Source organism: Lepidochelys olivacea (assembly GCF_965140295.1).
Source record: "Lepidochelys olivacea isolate rLepOli2 genome assembly, chromosome: 5".
Lineage (NCBI taxonomy): Eukaryota > Metazoa > Chordata > Testudines > Cheloniidae > Lepidochelys > Lepidochelys olivacea.
The window spans coordinates 130,709,560-130,731,958 of NC_140415.1; the positions used below are offsets into that span (position 1 = coordinate 130,709,560).

General features: G+C 47.4%; 1 protein-coding gene across 1 annotated transcript in view; it reads left to right on the top strand.

Annotated features, from left to right (window-relative positions):
* TRABD2A (TraB domain containing 2A) overlaps positions 1-22,399 on the top strand; it is a 110,983-nt gene that overhangs the window by 59,082 nt on the left and 29,502 nt on the right. The window contains exons 3-4 of the mRNA XM_084629441.1: positions 12,836-12,982; positions 18,005-18,179. Of these exons, the coding sequence (XP_084485567.1) occupies positions 12,836-12,982; positions 18,005-18,179 (322 nt within the window). The remainder of the gene's footprint in view (positions 1-12,835; positions 12,983-18,004; positions 18,180-22,399) is intronic.

Consider the following 22,399-nt stretch of genomic DNA (forward strand, 5'->3'; position numbering starts at 1 on the left):
GCAAGGAGCCCTGCTTTCTTCTCAGCACTCAGTTTGAACCATTAACATGACAAAGAAGGATTATTGACTTTCATTGCCATGATGCCTTTGATTCGAGGCTCGCTTTGATTCGGGGCGGCTGTGCTCACTTGCACAGAGGGACCGGTCCCCTTCAGGTGAAGAGGGAGACGAGAAATGAGCTCTTAAAGCGGAGGAGAGAAGAGAGCACACGACTCAATTGGATGGGTGACGGCAACCAATGCAGGGAGTTGCTGAGAATGGACACCAAAGCAGCCACGATGCCTTGAGACAGTTAAAAGCAAATTGTCTGGCTGAGCGGGTTGTAGCAAGGAAGATGCTCCCCCAAACTATAATTCAAGGGGTTGAATGGCCCTCAAAACTGAGAGCTGAGAAAAAAACATAGAAGATGAGGCAAATGATCGAACAGATGTGAGCGCTTTTGTTGCGAAGACTTGGAGGCTAGCGGGGTGGCGATAGGCTAATTTGAGTCTCATAATGCCAGGTTCCTTTCATATGCAGAGCAGCGCTTTGATCTGGGCTGGATGAAAGTGCTGAAAAGTGGAGAGGATGGCAGGGGGTCTTTTGTCTTTGACAAAAAAGGCATCTGCCGGGCTCTAACTCCCTCTTCCCCACCCCTTTAGCCTAGCAGGCTGTTCCAACAATGCCCGCAAAGGGGACAAGTGTCTCCTGACAGCTGAAGGAATCTCAGGGAGGAGAAAGACTTGCAGCAATATATATACCAGAGAGCTTAATCGATTTTTTCCACAGTACAAAAAGGGGGGGGGGGGCAGAGGGAGAGAAGAGAGAGAGATCTCAGTGGAAATGAGAGGTGGGAGGGGGAAAAAACCTTTCTAATAAACTTGTTACTTTTGTTCTCGGAATACATCTTTTCAGGAGATGCTTTGATGCTGGTGTGAATGCACTTAATGGAAAGTGGTGTTGGGGTGGGGGGCAGGAGAGGAATATTTCTGAAAGAAGGACAAACTTGGAGTGATTTCCTGTGGATCTCAACGCAAGGAAGATTTCTGAGTTAATATAATACAGTGTGATGCAAGAGACACTCGGAGAACAGAAATCTACCTTATGTACCATTGGTTTGCAAAATCAAGCTTAACACAAACAGCTGGCTTAATTTAAACACTCCCCAGCCATGCAGAATTAACTGTAAAGGTCTCTTGCAACTTACTGTTGCAAATTTCTGTCTGGCTTTTCCCTGTTTGCTATTCTCTTCTCCCTTTTCTAACAGTGTACAGTAGCTCAGTTTCCTACTTGCTGCAGGGGGATTTTAACTTGGTGCCAGCATCCAATTCAAAGGCTCTAGATCAACTGGAGGCCTGATTCCAGTTGCTTACTTGTCTTACCCCTGTGTAACTCAGCAGAACTATTCCTGCTTTAGTATACCTGGTAAGTGAGATGAGAATCAGACCCTGACAGTCTAATTACTGTGGGCTTCCCAGATCAGCACTTTGTAATAGAACTAACATGTTCTCTTAGTAGTAACACGAGATAAGGTTATCAACTCTGAACCAAGTCAGTCACACAAATTAAACACCTTGAGCACATGAGTTCGGGAATTCTCCTTGCTATGAAATGCCCAGGACTATCAATCATTGACTGTTTACTGAAGATAAACTTTTCAGCAGGGGCACCATTTGAAGCAGCATCTGGTATCGCAAACAGCTGAAATGACACCATTCTCTAAAATAATTGTGTGGGGAGAATTTTAGGTGCTGTTCCTAAATGCAGGAGTGCCTTTACAAAGGCACACATGCTAGTACAACATAACGAAACCCTCAGCTTCCTTCGGCAATCCGTGCTGTGCGCTAGCTGCATTGTAACCATAGGCTCTTCTTTGATAAACATGCCACATTCTACCTCCAACAAATGCCCTCACAAAGCTTTAACAGCCTGATGCTGAGAGTAGTTTTAGCACTACCATCATCCGCCCTGCACTGCATGGATCCTGGTGCCATGAATTTACTGCATGAAATTGTGGCTCTGTTGATTCCTATGCATTTGGCATAGCTTGACTTTTCTACCTCCCAGTGCTGTGGACTTGATCTTGAGTTCCTTTGGCTCCCCCTGATGACACCAAAGGGGTGCTGAAGGTACAACTGGGTGCCATGCAAGCAGGAGAGCGCACCCTAACTGATCTGCAAATGTTGGCTCAGAAGTGGTTCTTACTGGATGTCTATATCAGTTCTATGTAGAGCTGTAGCTTAGGTGGTTGGAACTAAAATGGGGGTGTTGCTTCCTGGAAAGTGAAAATAGGGACTGAACAGTTCCTTCCCAAAATGGAAATGAAAGCAGCCAATTGAGGTCAATATCTCCAGCTGCAGAATTGGTTTCTGGTGTTCGATAAAGCTATACTTGCCTGGGTGCCTTTTGCAGAAAGAACAAGGCATGAGACACCTAGTTCCCATTAAAATTAGATGGGAATTGGGCATCCAAAATCCAAAAACTTGAGTCCCTTGGGTGGCTTTGAAAACCTTATCCTGGAGCTTTAGATGATCTTCTAGCTGAAATATGGAATATCTGATTAGAACAGCAAAAGGCTTTTCCTCTCCTACAACTGCTTTACCTCTCTGACTATCCAGTAGACCGTTGCTGATCTTCACACTTCTGTGGTGGACAGCTCCCACCTTTCAGCGAAGAGTAGTGAGCCAAGGGTTGTAGTGAATATTTATATTAGTAAGGTTTTGTGAAGTACATCTCAGTGTCCTGTAATAGGTTTGAAAAGATTAAATCTTTATTCTGACAATTGTAGTTTTTAGTTTTAAACTGCATCCTCGCTTCGTTGTGTGTTCGCGATCTCACTGATTCACAAAATTTAATGAGGCCTCCTAGTGGAGATGCACCTTATCCCAGCAAGATTGCTTTTGCTGTTACTGCATATACTAGATCCCGGAACAAAATATGCCATTCCGGCCAAAGCACTTTTTTGCTGGTAAAATCGCATCTATCTTAGGGCTTTTGACGGTAAAGATCACACCCCAACTGACACTTCTGTACCAGGAAAAGTTTAAATCAGTGGCTCTCAACCTTTCCAGACCACTGTACCCCTTTCAGGGATCTGATTTGTGTTGTCCCCTCAAGTTTCACCTCACTTAAAAACGACTTGCTTACAAAATCAGACACAAAAATATAAAAGTGTCACAGCATGCTATTACTAAAAAATTGCTGATTTTCTCATTTTTATCATATAATTATAAAATAAATCAATTGGAATATAAATATTGTACTTACATTTCAGTGTATAGTATGTAGAGCAGTATAAACAAGTCATTGTCTATAAAATTTTAGTTTGTACAATCTTTGCCAGTGCTTTTTACGTAGCCTGTTGTAAAACTAGGCAAATATCTAAATGAGTTGATGTACCCACTGGAAGATCTCTGTGTACCCCGGGGTATGCATACCCCTAGTTAAGAACCACGGGTTTAAAGTGTAGAGCTGACCTTTGTCTGAGTAGGCCCCCTCTAGTCTTTAGCGTCAATTAGGGCTTGCCTATACAGGAAATTAAACAAAATGAACCAGAAGTGTGAAATTAGAGGGCCTTAGTTAAAGTTCCTGAAATCCCAGTGTGGACACACTTGTTCAGAAATGTCCTTAATCCACTTCAGTTTAATGTACTTCCAAAGTGAATTAAGCTAAAGGAAACTAAGGGTATGTCTATACTAAGAAATTAGGTTGAATTTATAGAAGTCGTTTTTTTAGAAATCATTTTTATATAGTCGATTGTGTGTGTCCCCACACAAAATGCTCTAAGTGCATTAAGTGCATTAACTCGGCAGAGTGCTTCCACAGTACTGAGGCCAGCATCGACTTCCAGAGCTTTGCACTGTGGGTAGCTATCCCACAGTTCCTGCAGTTTCCGCCGCCCATTGGAATTCTGGGTTGAGATCCCAATGCCTAGTGGGGCAAAAACATTGTCGCGGGTGGTTTTGGGTACATGTCGTCAGGCCCTCCCTCCGTGAAAGCAACGGCAGACAATCGTTTTGTGCCTTTTTTCCTGGGTTACCTACGCAGACACCATACCATGGCAAGCATGGAGCCCACTCAGATCACTTTGGCAATTAGGAGCACATTAAACAGCACGCGCATTATCCAGCAGTATATGCAACACCAGAGCCTGCCAAAGTGAAACCGGGCGAATAGGTGACGTCAGCGCAGTGATGAGAGTGATGAGGGCATGGACACAGACTTCTCTCAAAGCACGGGCTCTGGCAATGTGGGCATCATGGTGCTAATGGGGCAGGTTCATGTGATGGAATGCCGATTCTGGGCCCGGGAAACAAGCACAGACTGGTGGGACCGCATAGTGTTGCAGGTCTGGGACGATTCCCAATGGCTGTGAAACTTTCACATATGTAAGGGCACTTTCATGGAACTTTGTGACTTGCTTTCCCCTGCCCTGAAGTGCCAGAATACCAAGATGAGAGCAGCCCTCACAGTTGAGAAGCGAGTGGAAATAGCCCTGTGGAAGCTTGCAACACCAGACAGCTACCGGTCAGTCGGGAATCAATTTGGAATGGGCAAATCTACTGTTGGGGCTGCTGTGATGCAAGTAGCCCACGCAATCAAAGATCTGCTGATATCAAGGGTAGTGACCCTGGGAAATGTGCAGGTCATAGTGGATGGCTTTGCTGCAATGGGATTCCCTAACTGTGGTGGGGCCATAGATGGAACCCATATCCCTATCTTGGCACCGGAGCAGCAAGCCAGCGAGTACATAAACCGCAAGGGGTACTTTTCAATAGTGCTGCAAGCTCTGGTGGATCACAAGGGACGTTTCACCAACATCAACGTGGGATGGTCGGGAAAGGTACATGACGCTCGCATCTTCAGGAACTCTGGTCTGCTTCAAAAGCTGCAGGAAGGGACTTTATTCCCAGACCAGAAAATAACTGTTGGGGATGTTGAAATGACTATAGTTAACCTTGGGGACCCAGCCTACCCCTTAATGCCATGGCTCATGGACAGTAGTCAGGAGCTGTTCAACTACAGGCTGAGCAAGTGCAGAATGGTGGTAGAATGTGTATTTGGATGTTTAAAAGCACTCTGGTGCAGTTTACTGACTCGCTTAGACCTCAGCGAAACCAGTATTCCCATTGTTATTACTGCTTGCTCCACAATATCTGTGAGAGTAAGGGGGAGACGTTTATGGCGGGGTGGGAGGTTGAGGCAAATTGCCTGGCCACTGGTTACACGCAGCCAGACACCAGGGCGGTTAGAAGAGCACAGGAGGGTGTGGTGCGCATCAGAGAAGCTTTGAAAAACAGTTTCATGGCTGGCCAGGCTACGGTGTGAAAGTTCTGTTTGTTTCTCCTTGATGAAACCCCCTGCCCCTTGGTTCACTCTACTTCCCTGTAAGCTAACCACCCTCCCCTTGCTGCTTGCAGAGGCAGTAAAGTCATTGTTGCTTCACATGCATGCATTCTTTATTGATTCATCACACAAATAGGGGGATAACTACCAAAGTAGCCTGGGAGGGAGGAGGAGGGAAGGACAAGGCCACACAGCATTTTAAAACTTTAAAACTTATTGAATGCCAGCCTTCTGTTGCTTGGGCAATCCTCTGAGGTGGAGTGGCTGGGTGGCCGGAGGCCCCCCCACCGTGTTCTTGGGCGTGTGGTGAGGAGGCTATGGAACTTGGGGAGGAGGGCAGTTGGTTACACAGGGGCTGTAGCGGCGGTCTGTGCTCCAGCTGCCTTTTCTGTAGCTCAACCATATGCTGGAGCATATTAGTTTGATCCTATAGGAGCCTCAGCATTGAATCCTGCCTCCTCTCATCATGCTTCTGCCACCTATCATCTTCAGCCCACCACTTACTCTCTTCAGCCCGCCATCTCTCCTCCCAGTCATTTTGTGCTTTCCTGCACTCTGACATTGTCTGCCTCCACTCATTCGTCTGTGCTTTGTCAGTGTTGGAGGACAGCATAAGGTCAGAGAACATTTCATCGCGAGTGCGTTTTTTTTGCCTTCTAATCTTCACTAGTCTCCGGGAAGGAGAAGATCCTGTGATCCTTGAAACACATGCAGCTGGTGGAGAAATAAAAAGGGACAGTGGTATTTAAAAAGACACATTTTATAGAATAATGGGTACACTCTTCACGGTAAACCTTGCTGTTAACATTACATACATAGTACATGTGCTTTCGTTACGAGGTCGCATTTTGCCTCCCCCCACCGCGTGGCTAACCCCTCCCCCCACCACGTGGCTAACAGCAGGGAACATTTCTGTTCAGCCACAGGCAAACAGCCCAGCAGGAACGGGCTCCTCTGAGTGTCCCCTGAAGAAAAGCACCCTATTTCAACCAGGTGACCATGAATAATATTACTCTCCTGAGGATAACAGAGAGATAAAGAACGGATGTTGCTTGAACGTCAGCAAACACTGGGACCACACGCTGCCATGCTTTATTCTGCAATGATTCCCGACTACGTGCTACTGGCGTGGCGTGGTAAAGTGTCCTACCATGGTGGACGGAATAAGGCTGCCCTCCCCAGAAACCTTTTGCAAAGGCTTTGGGAGTACATCCAGGAGAGCTTTGTGGAGATGTCCCTGGAGGATTTCCGTTCCATCCCCAGACACGTTAACAGTAGCTGTACTGGCTGCCAGTGCCAGGGCAAATTAATCATTAAACACGCTTGCTTTTAAATCATGTATACTATTTAAAAAGGTACACTCACCAGAGGTCCCTTCTCCGCCTGGAGGGTCTGGGAGGCAGCCTTGGGTGGGTTTGGGGGGTACTGGCTCCAGGTCCAGGGTGAGAAACAGTTCCTGGCTGTCAGGAAAACCGGTTTCTCCGCTTGCTTGCTCCGAACTATCTACAACCTCCTCCTCCTCATCTTCCTTGTCCCCAAAACCTGCTTCCATGTTGCCTCCCTCTCCATTGACAGAGTCAAAGCACACGGTTGGGGTAGTGGTGGCTGAACCCCCTAAAATGGCATGCAACTCATCATAGAAGCAGCATGTTTGGGGCTCTGACCCGGAGCAGCCATCTGCCTCTCTGGTTTTCTGGTAGGCTTGCCTCAGCTTCTTAAGTTTCACACGGAACTGCTTCGCGTCCCTGTTATGGCATCTGTCCTTCATGCCCTGGGAGATTTTGACAAAGGTTTTGGCATTTCCAAAACTGGAACGTAGTTCTGATAGCATGGATTCTTCTCCCCATACAGCGATCAGATCCTGGTACCTCCCGTTCGGTCCATGCTGGAGCTCTTTTGCGATTCTGGGACTCCATCATGGTCACCTCTGCTGATGAGCTCTGCACTCACCTGCAGCTTGCCACGCTGGCCAAACAGGAAATGAGATTCAAAAGTTCGCGGGCCTTTTCCTGTCTACCTGGCCAGTGCATCTGAGTTGAGAGTGCTGTCCAGAGCGGTCACAATGGAGCACTCTGGGATAGCTCCTGGAGGCCAATACCGTCAAATTGCGTCCACACTACCCCAAATGCGACCTGGCAAGGCCGTTGCAGCGCTAATCCCCTTGTGGGGGGTGGAGTAAAGAAATCGATTTTAAGAGCCCTTTACGTTGGAAAAAAGGGCTTCGTTGTGTGGACGGGTTAAATCGATTTAACGCTGCTAAATTCGACCTCAGCTCCTAGTGTAGACCAGGGCTAAGGCCACTTCTGAATGAGAGCATCCACAGAGGGATTTAATGCATTTTAACAACGAGTACGTCTACATTGCAGCCAGGGGTGTGCATGGCAACTCATGTGGACATACCCGTAGTTATACTCTAGCTAACCTGCTAAAAATAGAAGTGAAGATGCCCCGTCTCCCACCCCCCAAACCCCACCAGATATGTGCTTGCTTGTGCAGCTTACACAGAAAGTCTGTGCCACAGCATCTTCACTTCTATTTTTAGCAAGCTAGCTAGAATACAGCTACTGCAGATATGTCTACACGAGTTGCAAATCACACCACGGCTGCAGTGTAAACTACCCTGAGGCACTTTAAATTCACTCCTTTAGTTAACCTGGTTTAACTTTCTTGAACTTCCTCAGGTAGACATGCCCTTAGCGGGGTGCTATTGGAGTGAGAAACAGAATTCCTGCAGTACCTGAAAAATGTGGGCATTAAGTGCTGTTTTTTGTGTCTTGAGGAGATTGAAACAGATTGTGTCTATATATACTAATACACCGAAGTAAAAGGTTCTTTGTGGGTAGGCAGTCAGGTTTGGTTGTAATGAAGGCAACATCATTTCACATTGTGTGAACATAGCTCTGTAATCTCTGCACTCTCATCTGTTGATCAGAAGGCAGGCACATACAATGGGGAGGGACAGACTGACATGATTAAATCCCATGTTCCCATTGTTTTATAATCTTGACATTTGGTATATGCATCCATGGACCTCTGAGCACTGGTTGGGGAAACCTTTACATTTTCCATCAAAGGTCACCAGTCCAAAACAGTTTACAAAAACAATACTAATGTCTCCTATGAGGCATTGATGGTGCTCATGAGATCTCTAGTTTGGAGGAAATAAGGCCACCTGAGGTCACTGGTTTTGTTCATTGGATTTTAGCCAAGGTAGTTGTTGAAGAGGGAGTAATTGCGCTGCATGGACCAATGCTGGTATCTGTTTCCATCCGAAAGGCAGACTGCTGTCAAATAGCATTCAGAGATCGCTATTTTCATACTGCCATAGTTGGACATGGATAAAAAATTTCCTCTGGGCAGGCACATTTGTAAAAAAACAATCTCTGTGTGGCATGCATGGATATGTTTATATACATGTATGTATAGACACCAAAACTCATCACACAAGATTCAAATTATTATTTGTATTACCTTGCTAGTCCTTAACCAGGACCCCAATGTGGTGGGAGCTGTACAAACACAAAACAAAAAGACAGCCCCAGCCCCAGAGAATTTACAATCCAAGTATAAGACAAGTGACAACAGATGGATACAGACAGATGAGGGAGTACCAGGAAGTAGTGAAATGATACTGGGCAGTCTGATCAGCAGTGGTCAGAATAACATTACGGTTATGCCAAAGTCAGGCGCTGGACAAATTCTTTCTCTGGGTGGTGTTACACTCAGGGCTGGTTCTAGGCACCAGCAAAAGAAGCAGGTGCTTGGGGCAGCACATTTCTAGGGGCAGCATTCCGGCGCTGCCCATGCTGCCCCTAGAAATGTGCCCCCGCTGCCCCAGCTCGCCTCTGTTCCGCTGCTCCGCGTCTCCTCCCTCCCTCCAGGCTTGCCGCGCGCCAAACTGCTGTTTCGCGCGGCAAGCCTGGGAGGGAGGGAGGGAGGGAGGAGAAGCCGAGGGGCGGCGCACGTGGGGGAGGCGGCGGCGGAGCGGAGGTGAGCTGGGGCAGGGAGCGGTTCCTCTATTGCCCCCCCATTACTTCTTGCGCTCCCCCCACCCCCACTCACCTCCCCTCCGCCTGCTCCCCTGAACGCGCTGCCTCTCCCCCTCCTGAGAGGGAGGGGGGAGAAGCGGAACAGTGGCACGTTCAGGGGAGCAGGCGGAGCGGAGGTGAGCTAGGGCAGGGGGTTGTTGGGGGGGAGCAGCAGGAAGCATGGGGGGGGGAAATGCGGCACTCCCGGGGGAGGAGGCGGAGCTGGGGATTTGGGGAAGGGGTTGGGAAGGGGCAGAGTTGGGGCCGGGGCTGGGGGAGGGGCACAAAAAAAAGCTGGGGCGGCCAAAAAATTTTTTGCTTGGGGTGGCAAAAATCCTAGAGCCGGCCCTGGTTACACTTCACCACCTTGCACATCCCGTAGATTTGATATTAACCATATTAATATTTATCCCAATCCTCTTTACTTCCTTTGTGTTCTGATGAATTTGGTATTTTGGTACATTTGTTTTATTTGGAAAAAAGGAGAATAAAAGTGATAAAACACCCAATATTTTGATATCTATATCTCTATATCTATATCTTTATATATCTTCTGTTTATGTGTTGAAAAGCACCAGTAGCTCTAGGTGCTTTTTGCAGTACCTGAAATAAACAACAAGCAAGAATAAATTCCACACAGCAAATGGCACAAAGCCACCCAGGCTGGAATAATTCTCCCCATATCTAGCCAGGCACCTCCTTCAACCCGCCTTCTGCTCCAATGGCAAAGAGGATGAGCTTTGCAGAATGTCCTGGACGCTAGCAATTCTAGCCTCTCTCACTGCAAAGGGACCAGCTCCAGAGTTGATGTGTCCCCATGGGAAAAGGCCCCACCCCTTTAAACCGGGAGCCTGTCAGCTTTAGCAGGTCTGCTAATAGCAGCTGCCCTGATGTGGGAGGAAAGGGAAGAATGTTACAGGAGCGTGGTAGGTTCTGAGGATGCTGGCTTTTTGTCTTTAGCTGACTCGCTCTTACGTCAGCTCAGGTCATTCCTATTGGGTACAGCAGATGAGTTTAAAGGGCTGAGTGTCTCTGAGGCAGAGGGATGTAGGGGCTGGGATAAAGAGGTCTTGTAGGGGGAACCGTAGGGAACAACCAAGCTTGGGAGCAAGGTAAGGCTGAAAACAACCTTTTCTTGTTTACCTTAACAATAAAGGCAAACCTCCAGAAGAGGTGAATGTTTGTTTTATCTTGTCCAGTGTGTATGCATTGTGTTCAGAGCAGATAGCATCATCCTGCTTAGATAGAGGGTCTGTCAGGTGCCAAATCCATTTAGGGCTTCTATAGCCCAAAACCACCACCTGAATCTCAGTCAGGCAGCCAGTGCAGATTATAGGCACTGTCGTTATGTGCTCTCTGTGGCCCTAATTCAGGAAAACATCTGTATTAAAGACAGCTCCCGTATTTCAACCAGGTTACCATGAACGATATCACTTTCCTGAGGATAACACAGGGAGATAAAGAATGGATGTTGCTTGAATGCCAGCAAACACCAGGACCATACGCTGCCGGGCTTTGTCATGCAATGATACCAGATTACTTGCTACTAGCATGGCGTGGTAAAGTGTCCTACCATGGAGGACGGAATAAGGCTGCTCTCCCCAGAAACCTTCTGAAAAGGCTTTTAGAGTATCTCCAGGAGAGCTTCATGGAGATGTCCCTGGAGGATTTCCGTTCCATCCCCAGACACGTTAACAGACTTTTCCAGTAGCTGTACTGGCCACGAATGCATCCCAAGTCCTTAGGGCAAATTAATCATTAAACACGCTTGCTTTTAAAACATGTATTGTATTTAAAAAGGTACACTCACCAGAGGTCCCTTCTCCGGCTTGGTTGGGTTGGGAGGGTATTTCAGTCAGGGTGATAAAAAGATCCTGGCTGTCGGGGAGAATGTTGTGCTGTGTGCTCTCCTCAAGCTCGTTCTCCTCCTCCTCCTCATCTTCCCTGTCAGCATGGTGGAGAGTACCCCATCATCGGCGTCCACGGACAGGGGTGGGTAGTGGTGACCCCCCCACCCCCCCAGAATTGCATGCAGTTCAGCGTAGAAGCGGCATGTCTGGGGCTCTGTCCAGGAGCATTCGTTCGATTCTTTGGTTTTCTGGTACGCGTGTCTGAGCTCCTTAAGTTTCATGCGGCACTGTGTTGCGTCCCTGCTGTAGCCTCTGGCCCTCATGGCCTCGGAGATTTTTTGAAATGTTTTGGCATTTCGTCTTTTGGAACGTAGTTCTGATAGCACGGATTCCTCTCCCCACACAGCGATCAGATCCAGTACCTCCCATTCGGTCCATGCTGGAGCTCTTTTTCGATTCTGGGACTGCATGGTCACCTGTGCTGATGAGCTCTGCATGGTCACCTGTGCTGATGAGCTCGCCTGGCCAAACAGGAAATGAGATTCAAAAGTTCCCCGGGGCTTTTCCTGTACACCTGGCCAGTGCATCCGAGTTCAGAGTGCTGTCCAGAGCGGTCACAGTGGTGCACTGTGGGATAGCTCCTGGAGGCCAATACAATCTAATTGTGTCCATACTAACCCTAATTCGAAACGGCGATGTCGATTTCAGCGCTAATCCCCTCATCGGGGAGGAGTCCAGAAATCGATTTTAAGAGCCCTTTATGTTGAAAAAAATGGCTTCGTTGTGTGGACGGGTGCAGGGTTAATTCCATTTAGTGCTGCTAAATTTGACATAAACTTGTAGCGTAGGCCAGGCCTAAGCATGTGTTTCCATCCCATCAAAGTCAGTGAACAGAGTTGGGCTCAAGCCTTAAGTGCTTTCCTGAATTGGGATTTAAGTGAAGCCCTGCTCAATGCAGAATACTTCTTCTTACTCCTGCTTCTGAATGGCCCCAAGCTGAAGCCTGAAGCAGAGAGAGTGTGCTACAGAGGTCTAGTCTTGAATGGTAAAGGCATGGGTAACTCCAGCAAGGTCTGCACCCAAAAGAACCAGTAGTCCTCTTCTCACCAGGTGCTCTTGGCCTCAGCTGCTGTTTGAACAGCCCAGGATCTAGAAAGACACCCCCTCCCCCCAAGTTGCATAGCTGGGTAACAAACAATCCCTCAGTCTGCGGTGCTGACCCTTCCGCTTGCTGCCCGCTGCTCTGTCTCCGTGGGTCGCACCTCGGTCTGCTAGCCCTTACCCTGGCCCTGATCTCATTCAGATACTGAGTCATTCATCCTATTGCAACCCCCAGGGATGTGTAGAGATGCCACAGCCTGTATCTCCCCCTGAGCCCAACAGCCTCTTGTATTTGGGTGAGCAGGAGGGGAGGCAGGATAGATTCCCCTGCCCCCACAAGGCAGTGTACTCTGTTGTTTCTGATGTGTAAATAGCTATACCTCTGCAGGAAGGGTGGGTTGGTGAAGCATGTGGATTACCACACTTGGAGTGGGAGTAGAGTTGAAGATTCTTGTTCATATTTATCTTCACAGCCAGTGAGTTAAGCACTTATGAGGAACTCTGTCTTTTCCTCCCTCCTCCCTCCCTCAGGTGATCTTTGCTTTGAATCAGACTCTCTTGCAGCAGGAGAGCCTCCGAGCAGGAAGTCTCCAGACCCCATATACGACCGAGGACCTTATCGAGCATTACAACTGTGGGGACCTCAACTCCATCATCTTCAGCCATGACACTTCTCAAGTGAGTCTTGCCGCTGCACCCCCTGGTATTTCCCACCTGTCCCTGACTGCCAGAGAATCCCCTGATTCTGCCCTTCTGCCATGCCAGCGTCCTTCAACGGACAGCGCTGCCTCCACTCCGGAAAGGTCTGAGAATTGTTACCAATAAGTGGAACCACTTATTGTTCTGTTTAGTGTGGTAGAAACGGGAAGGGGAGAAATGGGGGGCGGGGGATGTTTCAAATGATTGTGCCTGCCTTCTTGTCAGGCTGCCCCGATTTGGATTTTGGGGGGGTTTCTGTTCCTGTTAATTTGAACCTTTCGTTTCTTGCAACTTGAGAGAGTTAAAAGGAGTCCAGGAGTGCTCAGGAGTCCAGCCAATCCAAGCATACTAACTAGTGTTAGTGTGACCAGGTACAGCAGCAACACCGGGGCTCCCGGCATGCAAGGGGTTAACTCTGGCTTCCCTAGCATAGGTGTGCTGAGGAGGGGCTGTATGCTTAACAGGCTTTGCCAGGCTCGATATACAGGTATATCTGTCCTCCTCCCCTTTGTGGAAGTACAATTTAGAGTGTCAGAAGAGTGCTTTTGCCAGTAGACTGTAAACCATTTCCCCAAACAGAATTAGCTATGCTGGCAAAAGGACATTGTTGCTGGTATAACTGCACATACCGTAGGGATTTAGCTGTGTTGGTCAGGGGTGTGATTTCTTTCACCCTCCTAATTGACATAGCAATGCCAGCAAAACCTTCTGGTGTCGACCAGGCTTAAGAGGGTACGTCTACACTGCAGCTGGGAGTGACCCTCCCAGCCCAGGGTGACAGACCCGGGCAAGCTAGGCTGCTTCAGATAGCTGCGTGGATTTTGTGGCTCTGGCGGAGACTTGGTCTAGCCACCTGAGCTCAGACCCAGGGGCTCAGGTGGGCGCGACAGCCCGAGCTCTCGCCCAAGCTGCAGCATCCACACTGCTAATTTTAGCATGCTAAGCTGTGTGGTTTGTTTTATGCTGCACAGCTTTGCCATGGTTGAACACCCCTTTGCTGCTCCACTGCCATGTATTCTGCTGAGCTCTCCCTCCCGCAGGTTGCAATTATTTATCTAACACATCGCCCCTTCAGCCTAGAACCAAGGGGTCAGGTTGCCTCTCACTGGGGCGGTGGAACCAGTGCAATAGAGAGGAGAATCAGGCCATAAGGTTCTTTCCTGGTGATGAGTTAAGAATGATCACCCCCATCCTACAGACGGGGAGAATGAGACAGCAAGAGATTCGTGGCCTGCGTTTCAAATGTGCTGAACACTTCCATCTCCCCTGGATTTGATTTGCACTTGTGGGCTCTCAGCACCTGGGAGAATCAGGCCCTGTGGGACTTGCCCAAGATGACTCAGCAGGTCGTTGGCAGAGGGCCAGATTCTGCATGTGAGAACACTGCTCTAGATCCGGAGAAATGACATTCGAATTACAGCTGGTTTACATTGGGCCAGATGCTGATCCTGGTTATGCCAGTCAGGAACAGGACAAAGATCCTCTCACTCCTGGTCTGCTTCTCTAACTGCTAGCTCACACTGCCTTTCCTTCGATAGGCCCCTTCGCAAATGTGGGTAAAGATTGCTAACTGGCTGACTTGAGTGGCTGCTTTTCTCTCCAGCCAGGACCAGAACATGCTCTGTCCTATACTCTAGCTTGTTGCCTGTAGACAGCGGAGTCTTCCCTGGCCTTTTCTTTGAGACAAACAGGATGTCTGACTGTTTAATTTTAGCACCAAAGCTCCGAGAGGTCACTTTTATTTTTTAAAGGCCCCTTTGGCATTAGGTTGTATAAGGGAAGAGTCAGTTTAGTCCCAGTGGAGAGGAGGCCCAGGCTTTTGGTGCGAATAGTGACACATGCATGTGAGCCTCACTTTGGCACCTATGTAACACTGGACAAATCACAAGCATTTTAATGCCTGTATTTCCCCCATCTTGGCAGTGGGGAGCATAGACGTCGACTCCGTGGGTGCTCCAGGGCTGGAGCACCCACGGGGAAAAATTGGTGGGTGCTCTGAACTCACCGGCAGCTCCCCGCCCTGCCCCAGCTTACCTCCGCCTTTGCCTCCTTCCCTGAGCGTGCTGTGTCCCCGCTTCTCCTCCCAGTGCTTGCCTCCACAAAACAGCTGTTTTGCAGCTTAACAAGCTCTGGGAGGGAAGGGGGAGGAGCGGGAACGTGGCGCGCTCAGGGGAGGAGGCAGGGAAGAGGTGGGGCCGGGGCGGGGATTTGGGGAAGGGGTTGGAATAGGGGCAGGGAGGGGGCAGAGTTGGGGTGGGGACTTTGGGGAAGGGGTTGCAATCGGGGGCAGGGTAGGGGTGGGAGGGGCAGGGGTGGAGTTGGGGAGGGGTCAGGGACAGTCGGGGGTCGAGCATCCACTGGTGCCAGCAGAAGTCGGCGCCTATGGTGGGGAGGGCAGTCACCTCCTCACAGTGGTTCATGGATTGGCTACTTCATTTTTGTCAAGCCCTTTGAGCTCCTTGGATTGTTTGCACTTCTAGAGTATGTGCCATTTTGATATATATTCCTATCGCTGTCTTGGGACGGAGCATGCTTTGCATTTAACCGTGCTTTTTTGTAGCCTAGTTATTTGGTGGAGACTCATGGCAGCAAAGAGGTGTCTAAGAGGATTGTGTTGAAAGCATGTCAGCGCAAGGGGAGGAGGGATTATGTAGGAGGGCAGAAGGGTGTATATGGCCTGATTTGTGTACAGGTTTTGCATGGGTGTAACTCTGTCTGTTAGTTAATAATGATACCAGTGCAATCCTGCATGCAACTTGTATGGGTGTATAAAAGTGTTTTATACCAGTAGAGCTCTTCCCCTTCCCATATGGGAATAGCTATATTGGTATAATATGTATGTGTGTACGTAACTGCATCCACATTCCGGCGATGGAGTTAACGCCATACAACTCTGTAGTGCAGACAAGGCCTAAGTAGGAGAACTGGGATGAAACAAAGAAAGATTGGGTTTAGATTGAATATCAGGAAAAACGTATGATGACATGCAGAGTCCGTTGCGGGAACAGTCTCCCAAGCAGCGTGATGGAATCCCCAGTGCTCTGATACTATAAACGACAAGAAAACGCCCTATAAGGAATCATTTGGCCTTGTCAGGGTGGTGGCTGGGTCTCAGACATTAGACCTCTGTTACTTCTGAGTGTGAGGTTCTGCCTAGCCCCTTATGTACGTCAATGAAAACGTAGGTCTCAACCTAGCAGAGCTGAGTGAGAGCTCGGTGGTGGGAGGGGTTCCCTGCCGATCTAACATTTCCCTCTGTGGCAGAGCACGTTCAGTGGGGTGCGCTGCGGAGCTGAAGCTACTGTCATGTTCAGTCCATTGTGCCAGTCTCCTGGCACTGAGCTTTGTGTGTGTGTCACTGTCTCTTTGTTGTTGTGCACACCTCACCATCGCCTCGGGGTGCCTTTGCAGCTGAGTGAATTGTTGGCAACGATAATAATAAATAGCACCTAGTTCTTTTTTAGCATTTTCCTCCACAGATCTCAAAGCACTTAACAAAGGAGGCGAGCATCATTATCCCCATTTCACAGATGACCATACAGATTAGACAAGTTTATTTTATTCAATTACTACAGATTACAGGCGATTAACCTTACTTCCCGTCCCGAGGAGAGAATTGCTCTGTTGATACCATGCCTCATGTCTCTGAGGGACAAGTTGCTCTTTACCTACACGAGAGTCCTTTTTCTCCACCTCATAAAGCTCACCTCGGAGACAGATTCTATGTGAGCTAGGTCAAAGAGTGACCTCCCTGCAGCCCTAATAGTCTAAATCTGTTAAAACAGCAATTCCAAACCAGTTGGATATGATCTGGGAAGTGCTCACACCCCATTGGCGGAGAAACGACAAAAAAAAAAAAAACCTGCCAAATTCTGTGGGAGCCAACGAGGGGAAGGAATGAGCAAGGCACTGTCTTCCTCCTGGAGCTCCTCAATCTTACAGCACTTACTCCCCCTCTCGCCACCTTGAATCTGGGCGGTTTTGTTTTTTAATCTCCTTCCTCTGAAGCATCAGGGTTGGCCTCAGCTGGAAATGGGATGTTGGATGGGGCAGGCTAGGGCTCTGAGGTGGTACTGAGCATTCTCTCTCTCAGATACTTGGCTGGCTGGTTCTTGCTCACATGCCCAGGGTCAAACTGATCACAATGTGTGGGGTGGGGTCAGGAAGGAATTTCCCTCCAGGTGCAGCTGACCGTGACCTCAGGGGTTTTTCAACTTCCTCTGCAGTGTGCCAGTGCATTATCCGGGTATGTCTCACTTCATCATTTCCCTGCCACTGCAGGGGCCTTGGGCACTGGTGCCCCTTGGTCCCAAAGAATGGCAAAGGATTGTGGGAGAGGGTGGTTGCAGCAGGCAACCACAGGTGGATTTGGGGTTATTGGGGTGCGTGTGTGAGGGGTATTTGAGAACGAATGTTTAAAGGATGCTGTAATGACATCAGGACTGGGGACTACCTTGTAAATGATGCACATGGAGCTGGTTGAAAAATGGGAACGTTCTTTATGAAAAAATTGTCCCTTTTTGGGAAAAACGTTGAAATTTTTTGACCAACCCTAGCTGCTTGGTTATTATTCTCCCCCAACCAGCGCGGCTTGCGGGACAGCAGGCAAATGGCTCATGTGACACTGTCCCTATGATCTTAATGTTATAATACTTGGTGGGTTTAGGGAAAAGGTATGAAGCTAAAGATAGCAAATGACAAATACGGATTTCCTTTAGCTGTACAAGTAGGATTCAAGAGCTACAATATGACAAACCCAGAATGACTGTTTTCTTTGTATCAAGCTAAAACAAATTCAGGTTGTAAAATCACATACTTGGAGAACTGGAGCATTTTTAAAAATTCATTGAGAAGGGGTTTTTGTCCTGCTGTACATGTTTTTTGTGGGGAGTGAGGGGGAATGCCAGGCTCCTCGATGCCTGACCTTGACAATCTTCATCTCCTTGGAATACACCAGTGGAATAAAGTCATTTCCCACAAAGATTTTTCTTTCTTGCCTAGGTCCCAAATTTCATTAACGCCACCCTGCCACCCCATGAGCGCATTACTGCCCAAGAGATAGACAGCTATTTCCGCCAGGAGCTGATCTACAAGCGCAATGAGAGGATGGGAAAGAGAGTGAAGGACCTGCTGGAGGAGTACCCTGACAAGAGTTTCTTCTTTGCATTTGGAGCCGGTATGTGCTAGACGAGCTCTTGAATTTGATTACTTTCTTCCTGCATTTTTACAAACTCTGCTTTCAAGCCCCAGATTCTGTTATGAATCCCCATGCAGAACTCACTGCAGGATCAGACCCTTTAAAGGCATAACAAATCCTCTTCCCTTAGATAGTTCTTTAGCTGTAGACTATTATTCAAATTAAAGATACATGTGAACTCTTTGAAGCTCACTAAGGTAGGCAGGGTTGTTGAAGTTGCATACTTAGTTTACGGCCTCATGCTAGCTTAAGTCTGAAAAGTTAGTTGGTTGATGGGTATCTAGTTCAATCAGTAGTGCCAAGACACTTCCAATGAGATTGGGGCCCCCCTGTGCTATGTGATATACATGTGCATAAGGGACAGTCCTTGCCAGGGTGGATTTATTCAAATCAAAGTGATTTAAATCACCTGATTTTAATCGAGATTTAAAGATGCAAGCAGGAAACCTTGATTTAAATAACTGATTTTAATTGTGCTTTGCATTTGTACTTTTTAGTTATTTTCCTAAGGAACAATTGATTCTCATTGGTTGGTAACCATTAAAACATGCTGATTTACAACTAAATAGAACTAAATCTGATACTTATACTGTATCCTCCTGGTTAGCAAATAGATCTAGACACATTTATTTTTACAGTCTCAGAAAATGGTGAATTTTCTTATTTACTAGATGACTGATTTTCTACTCATGATTTGTGTCAATCATGGAAATTGGTACTCAACTAAAAATGCACAAAACCAGCATTTGCAATTTTTGTAATTACTTGACTAAAACTACATTAATGATGCTGGATACTAGATTCTGTGTAAGTTTACCAAAACATATTTTGCTTTTAAAATTAACTGATTTATTAAACAAACTATTATCTGTAGGTAATGTGTTGAACTAACTGTTTGTGATCACCACATCCTTCAAGATTTTAGAACTAACAGACCATACTTTCACACCTAGTTTTTATTCATAGACTGGAAGAGGAAAACAAGCATTCCTGCTTTTTCGGCTCCCAGTTGCTTTCTTAACTTTGAATGAACTAGTCATTGAACTGACCTAGTTGAATAAACTGAAATGAAGAAAATATTCTCTCTGCACTTGCAGAGCAGGCTGCTGCTGTCAAAAACTGGTTGAGCACTCTCTGGTTCCAGTTGCTGAGCCAGTGACTTCCACCAGGTCAGTGGTTGGACATTCTTTAGCACTTGGCAGCAAACATGTAGTGCAATATTATTTTTTGCATTTAATTTAAATGGTGTTATTAGATTATAAAAGTGTGGGCCTTAACACAGGTTGTCAATTTCAAATTTAATTTTAAATGTTTATTTTTAATAATCAACCTGTATTTAATAAAAATCTGATCTAAATAAAAAAATAGATCTTTTTAATTAAAAAACCCCTTCATGTTCATACACCCTGGTCCTTGCGCTGAAGACCAGCTTGGCTTAACAGTGAAATCCTAGCAGATCTAAAACATAAAAAAGAAGCTTACAAGAAGTGGAAGGTTGGACATATGACCAGGGAAGAGTATAAAAATATTGCTCGGGCATGTAGGAATGAAATCAGGAGGGCCAAATCGCACCTGGAGCTGCAGCTAGCAAGAGATGTCAAGAGTAACAAGAAGGGTTTCTTCAGGTATGTTGGCAACAAGAAGAAAGCCAAGGAAAGTGTGGGCCCCTTACTGAATGAGGGAGGCAACCTAGTGACAGAGGATGTGGAAAAAGCTAATGTACTCAAGGCTTTTTTTGCCTCTGTCTTCACGAACAAGGTCAGCTCCCAGACTGCTGCGCTGGGCATCACAACATGGGGAGTAGATGGCCAGCCCTCTGTGGAGAAAGAAGTGGTTAGGGACTATTTAGAAAAGCTGGACATGCACAAGTCCATGGGGCCGGACGAGTTGCATCCGAGAGTGCTAAAGGAATTGGTGGCTGTGATTGTAGAGCCTTTGGCCATTATCTTTGAAAACTCGTGGCGAACGGAGGAAGTCCCAGATGACTGGAAAAAGGCTAATGTAGTGCCAATCTTTAAAAAAGGGAAGAAGGAGGATCCTGGGAACTACTGGCCAGTCAGCCTCACCTCAGTCCCCGGAAAAATCATTTAGCAGGTCCTCAAGGAATCAATTCTGAAGCACTTAGAGGAGAGGAAAGTGATCAGGAACAGTCAGCATGGATTCACCAAGGGAAGGTCATGCCTGACTAATCTAATCGCCTTCTATGATGAGATTACTGGTTCTGTGGATGAACGGAAAGCAGTGGATGTATTGTTTCTTGACTTTAGCAAAGCTTTTGACACTGTCTCCCGCTGTATTCTTGTCAGCAAGTTAAAGAAGTATGGGCTGGATGAATGCACTATAAGGTGGGTAGAAAGTTGGCTAGATTGTCGGGCTCAACGGGTAGTGATCAATGGCTCCATGTCTAGTTGGCAGCCGGTGTCAAGTGGAGTGCCCCAGGGGTCGGTCCTGGGGCCGGTTTTGTTCAATATCTTCATAAATGATCTGGAGGATGGTGTGGATTGCACTCTCAGCAAATTTGCGGATGATACTAAACTGGGAGGAGTGGTAGATACGCTGGAGGGGAGGGATAGGATACAGAAGGACCTAGACAAATTGGAGGATTGGGCCAAAAGGAATCTGATGAGGTTCAATAAGGATAAGTGCAGGGTCCTGCACTTAGGATGGAAGAATCCAATGCACCGCTACAGACTAGGGACCGAATGGCTAGGCAGCAGTTCTGCAGAAAAGGACCTAGGGGTGACAGTGGACGAGAAGCTGGATATGAGTCAGCAGTGTGCCCTTGTTGCCAAGAAGGCCAATGGCATTTTGGGATGTATAAGTAGGGGCATAGCGAGCAGATCGAGGGATGTGATCGTTCCCCTCTATTCGACATTGGTGAGGCCTCATCTGGAGTACTGTGTCCAGTTTTGGGCCCCACACTACAAGAAGGATGTGGATAAATTGGAGAGAGTCAGCAAAATGATTAGGGGTCTGGAACACATGACTTATGAGGAGAGGCTGAGGGAACTGGGATTGTTTAGTCTGCAGAAGAGAAGAATGAGGGGGGATTTGATAGCTGCTTTCAACTACCTGAGAGGTGGTTCCAGAGAGGATGGTTCTAGACTATTCTCAGTGGTAGAAGAGGACAGGACAATGAGTAATGGTCTCAAGTTGCAGTGGGGGAGGTTTAGGTTGGATATTAGGAAAAACTTTTTCACTAGGAGGGTGGTGAAACACTGGAATGCGTTACCTAGGGAGGTGGTGGAATCTCCTTCCTTAGAAGTTTTTAAGGTCAGGCTTGACAAAGCTCTGGCTGGGATGATTTAATTGGGGATTGGTCCTGCTTTGAGCAGGGGGTTGGACTAGATGACCTCCTGAGGTCCCTTCCAACCCTGATATTCTATGATTCTATGATTCTAAGAGCTGGCAGTCTAAATAGACAACACAGACAAAGGCTGGTAGGGGTGGGGGACAGAAGCACAGAAAGGGGAAGTGACGTGCTCAAAGTCACACCAGTAGATCTGTGGACCAGCCAAGGATAGAGCCCAGGTCTCCTGATTCCCAGCCTAGTGCCCTACCTACTGCCTCCCAGTTAAATTTGTCTGTAAACCTTAATGGCCACTGGAAAGGGAAATGCAGCTAAAACCACGCTCAAGGAGAGCAGCATCCTGTCAAGCATGAGATGCACATGACACATTCATCTGATCAGTGGATGTTGCTTCAGTGAGGGTGGAAGGTCTAGATAAGGAAAGGGAAATATTTATCTAAGTGCAGTAACAGCATTTACAGTAAGGAGAAATCCTTACGCATGCAGCAGGGAGCTCTGGTTATGGGCTATCTGCTTAGCATAACGAGGATCTCTCACACCGAGCAGGGCAGTAATGAAAGGCAGTTGATAGTACCTGTTCAGGCATGCATAAAGATTATATACATACCATCCTTCTGCACTAACACACTGCTGCATACAGCTTTCCACCGTGGAGAAAAGTGAATCAGACACAGGTTACTTGGGTTAGGGCATTCGGGTGTGTGACACAAGTTCAGACTTTGTCTGTCCTTGGCCTCGCCAGTACATATCAGCTGCCAACACCACTTTCTGAACTCCTGTCAGGTCGAAGCAGTGTGTGAATCCCTGATGGGTTCATATTGATAATGACAGCCATAGATAGGAAACAAACACCAGCCACAGAAGAAGGCATAATATTCCTTCCTCATGA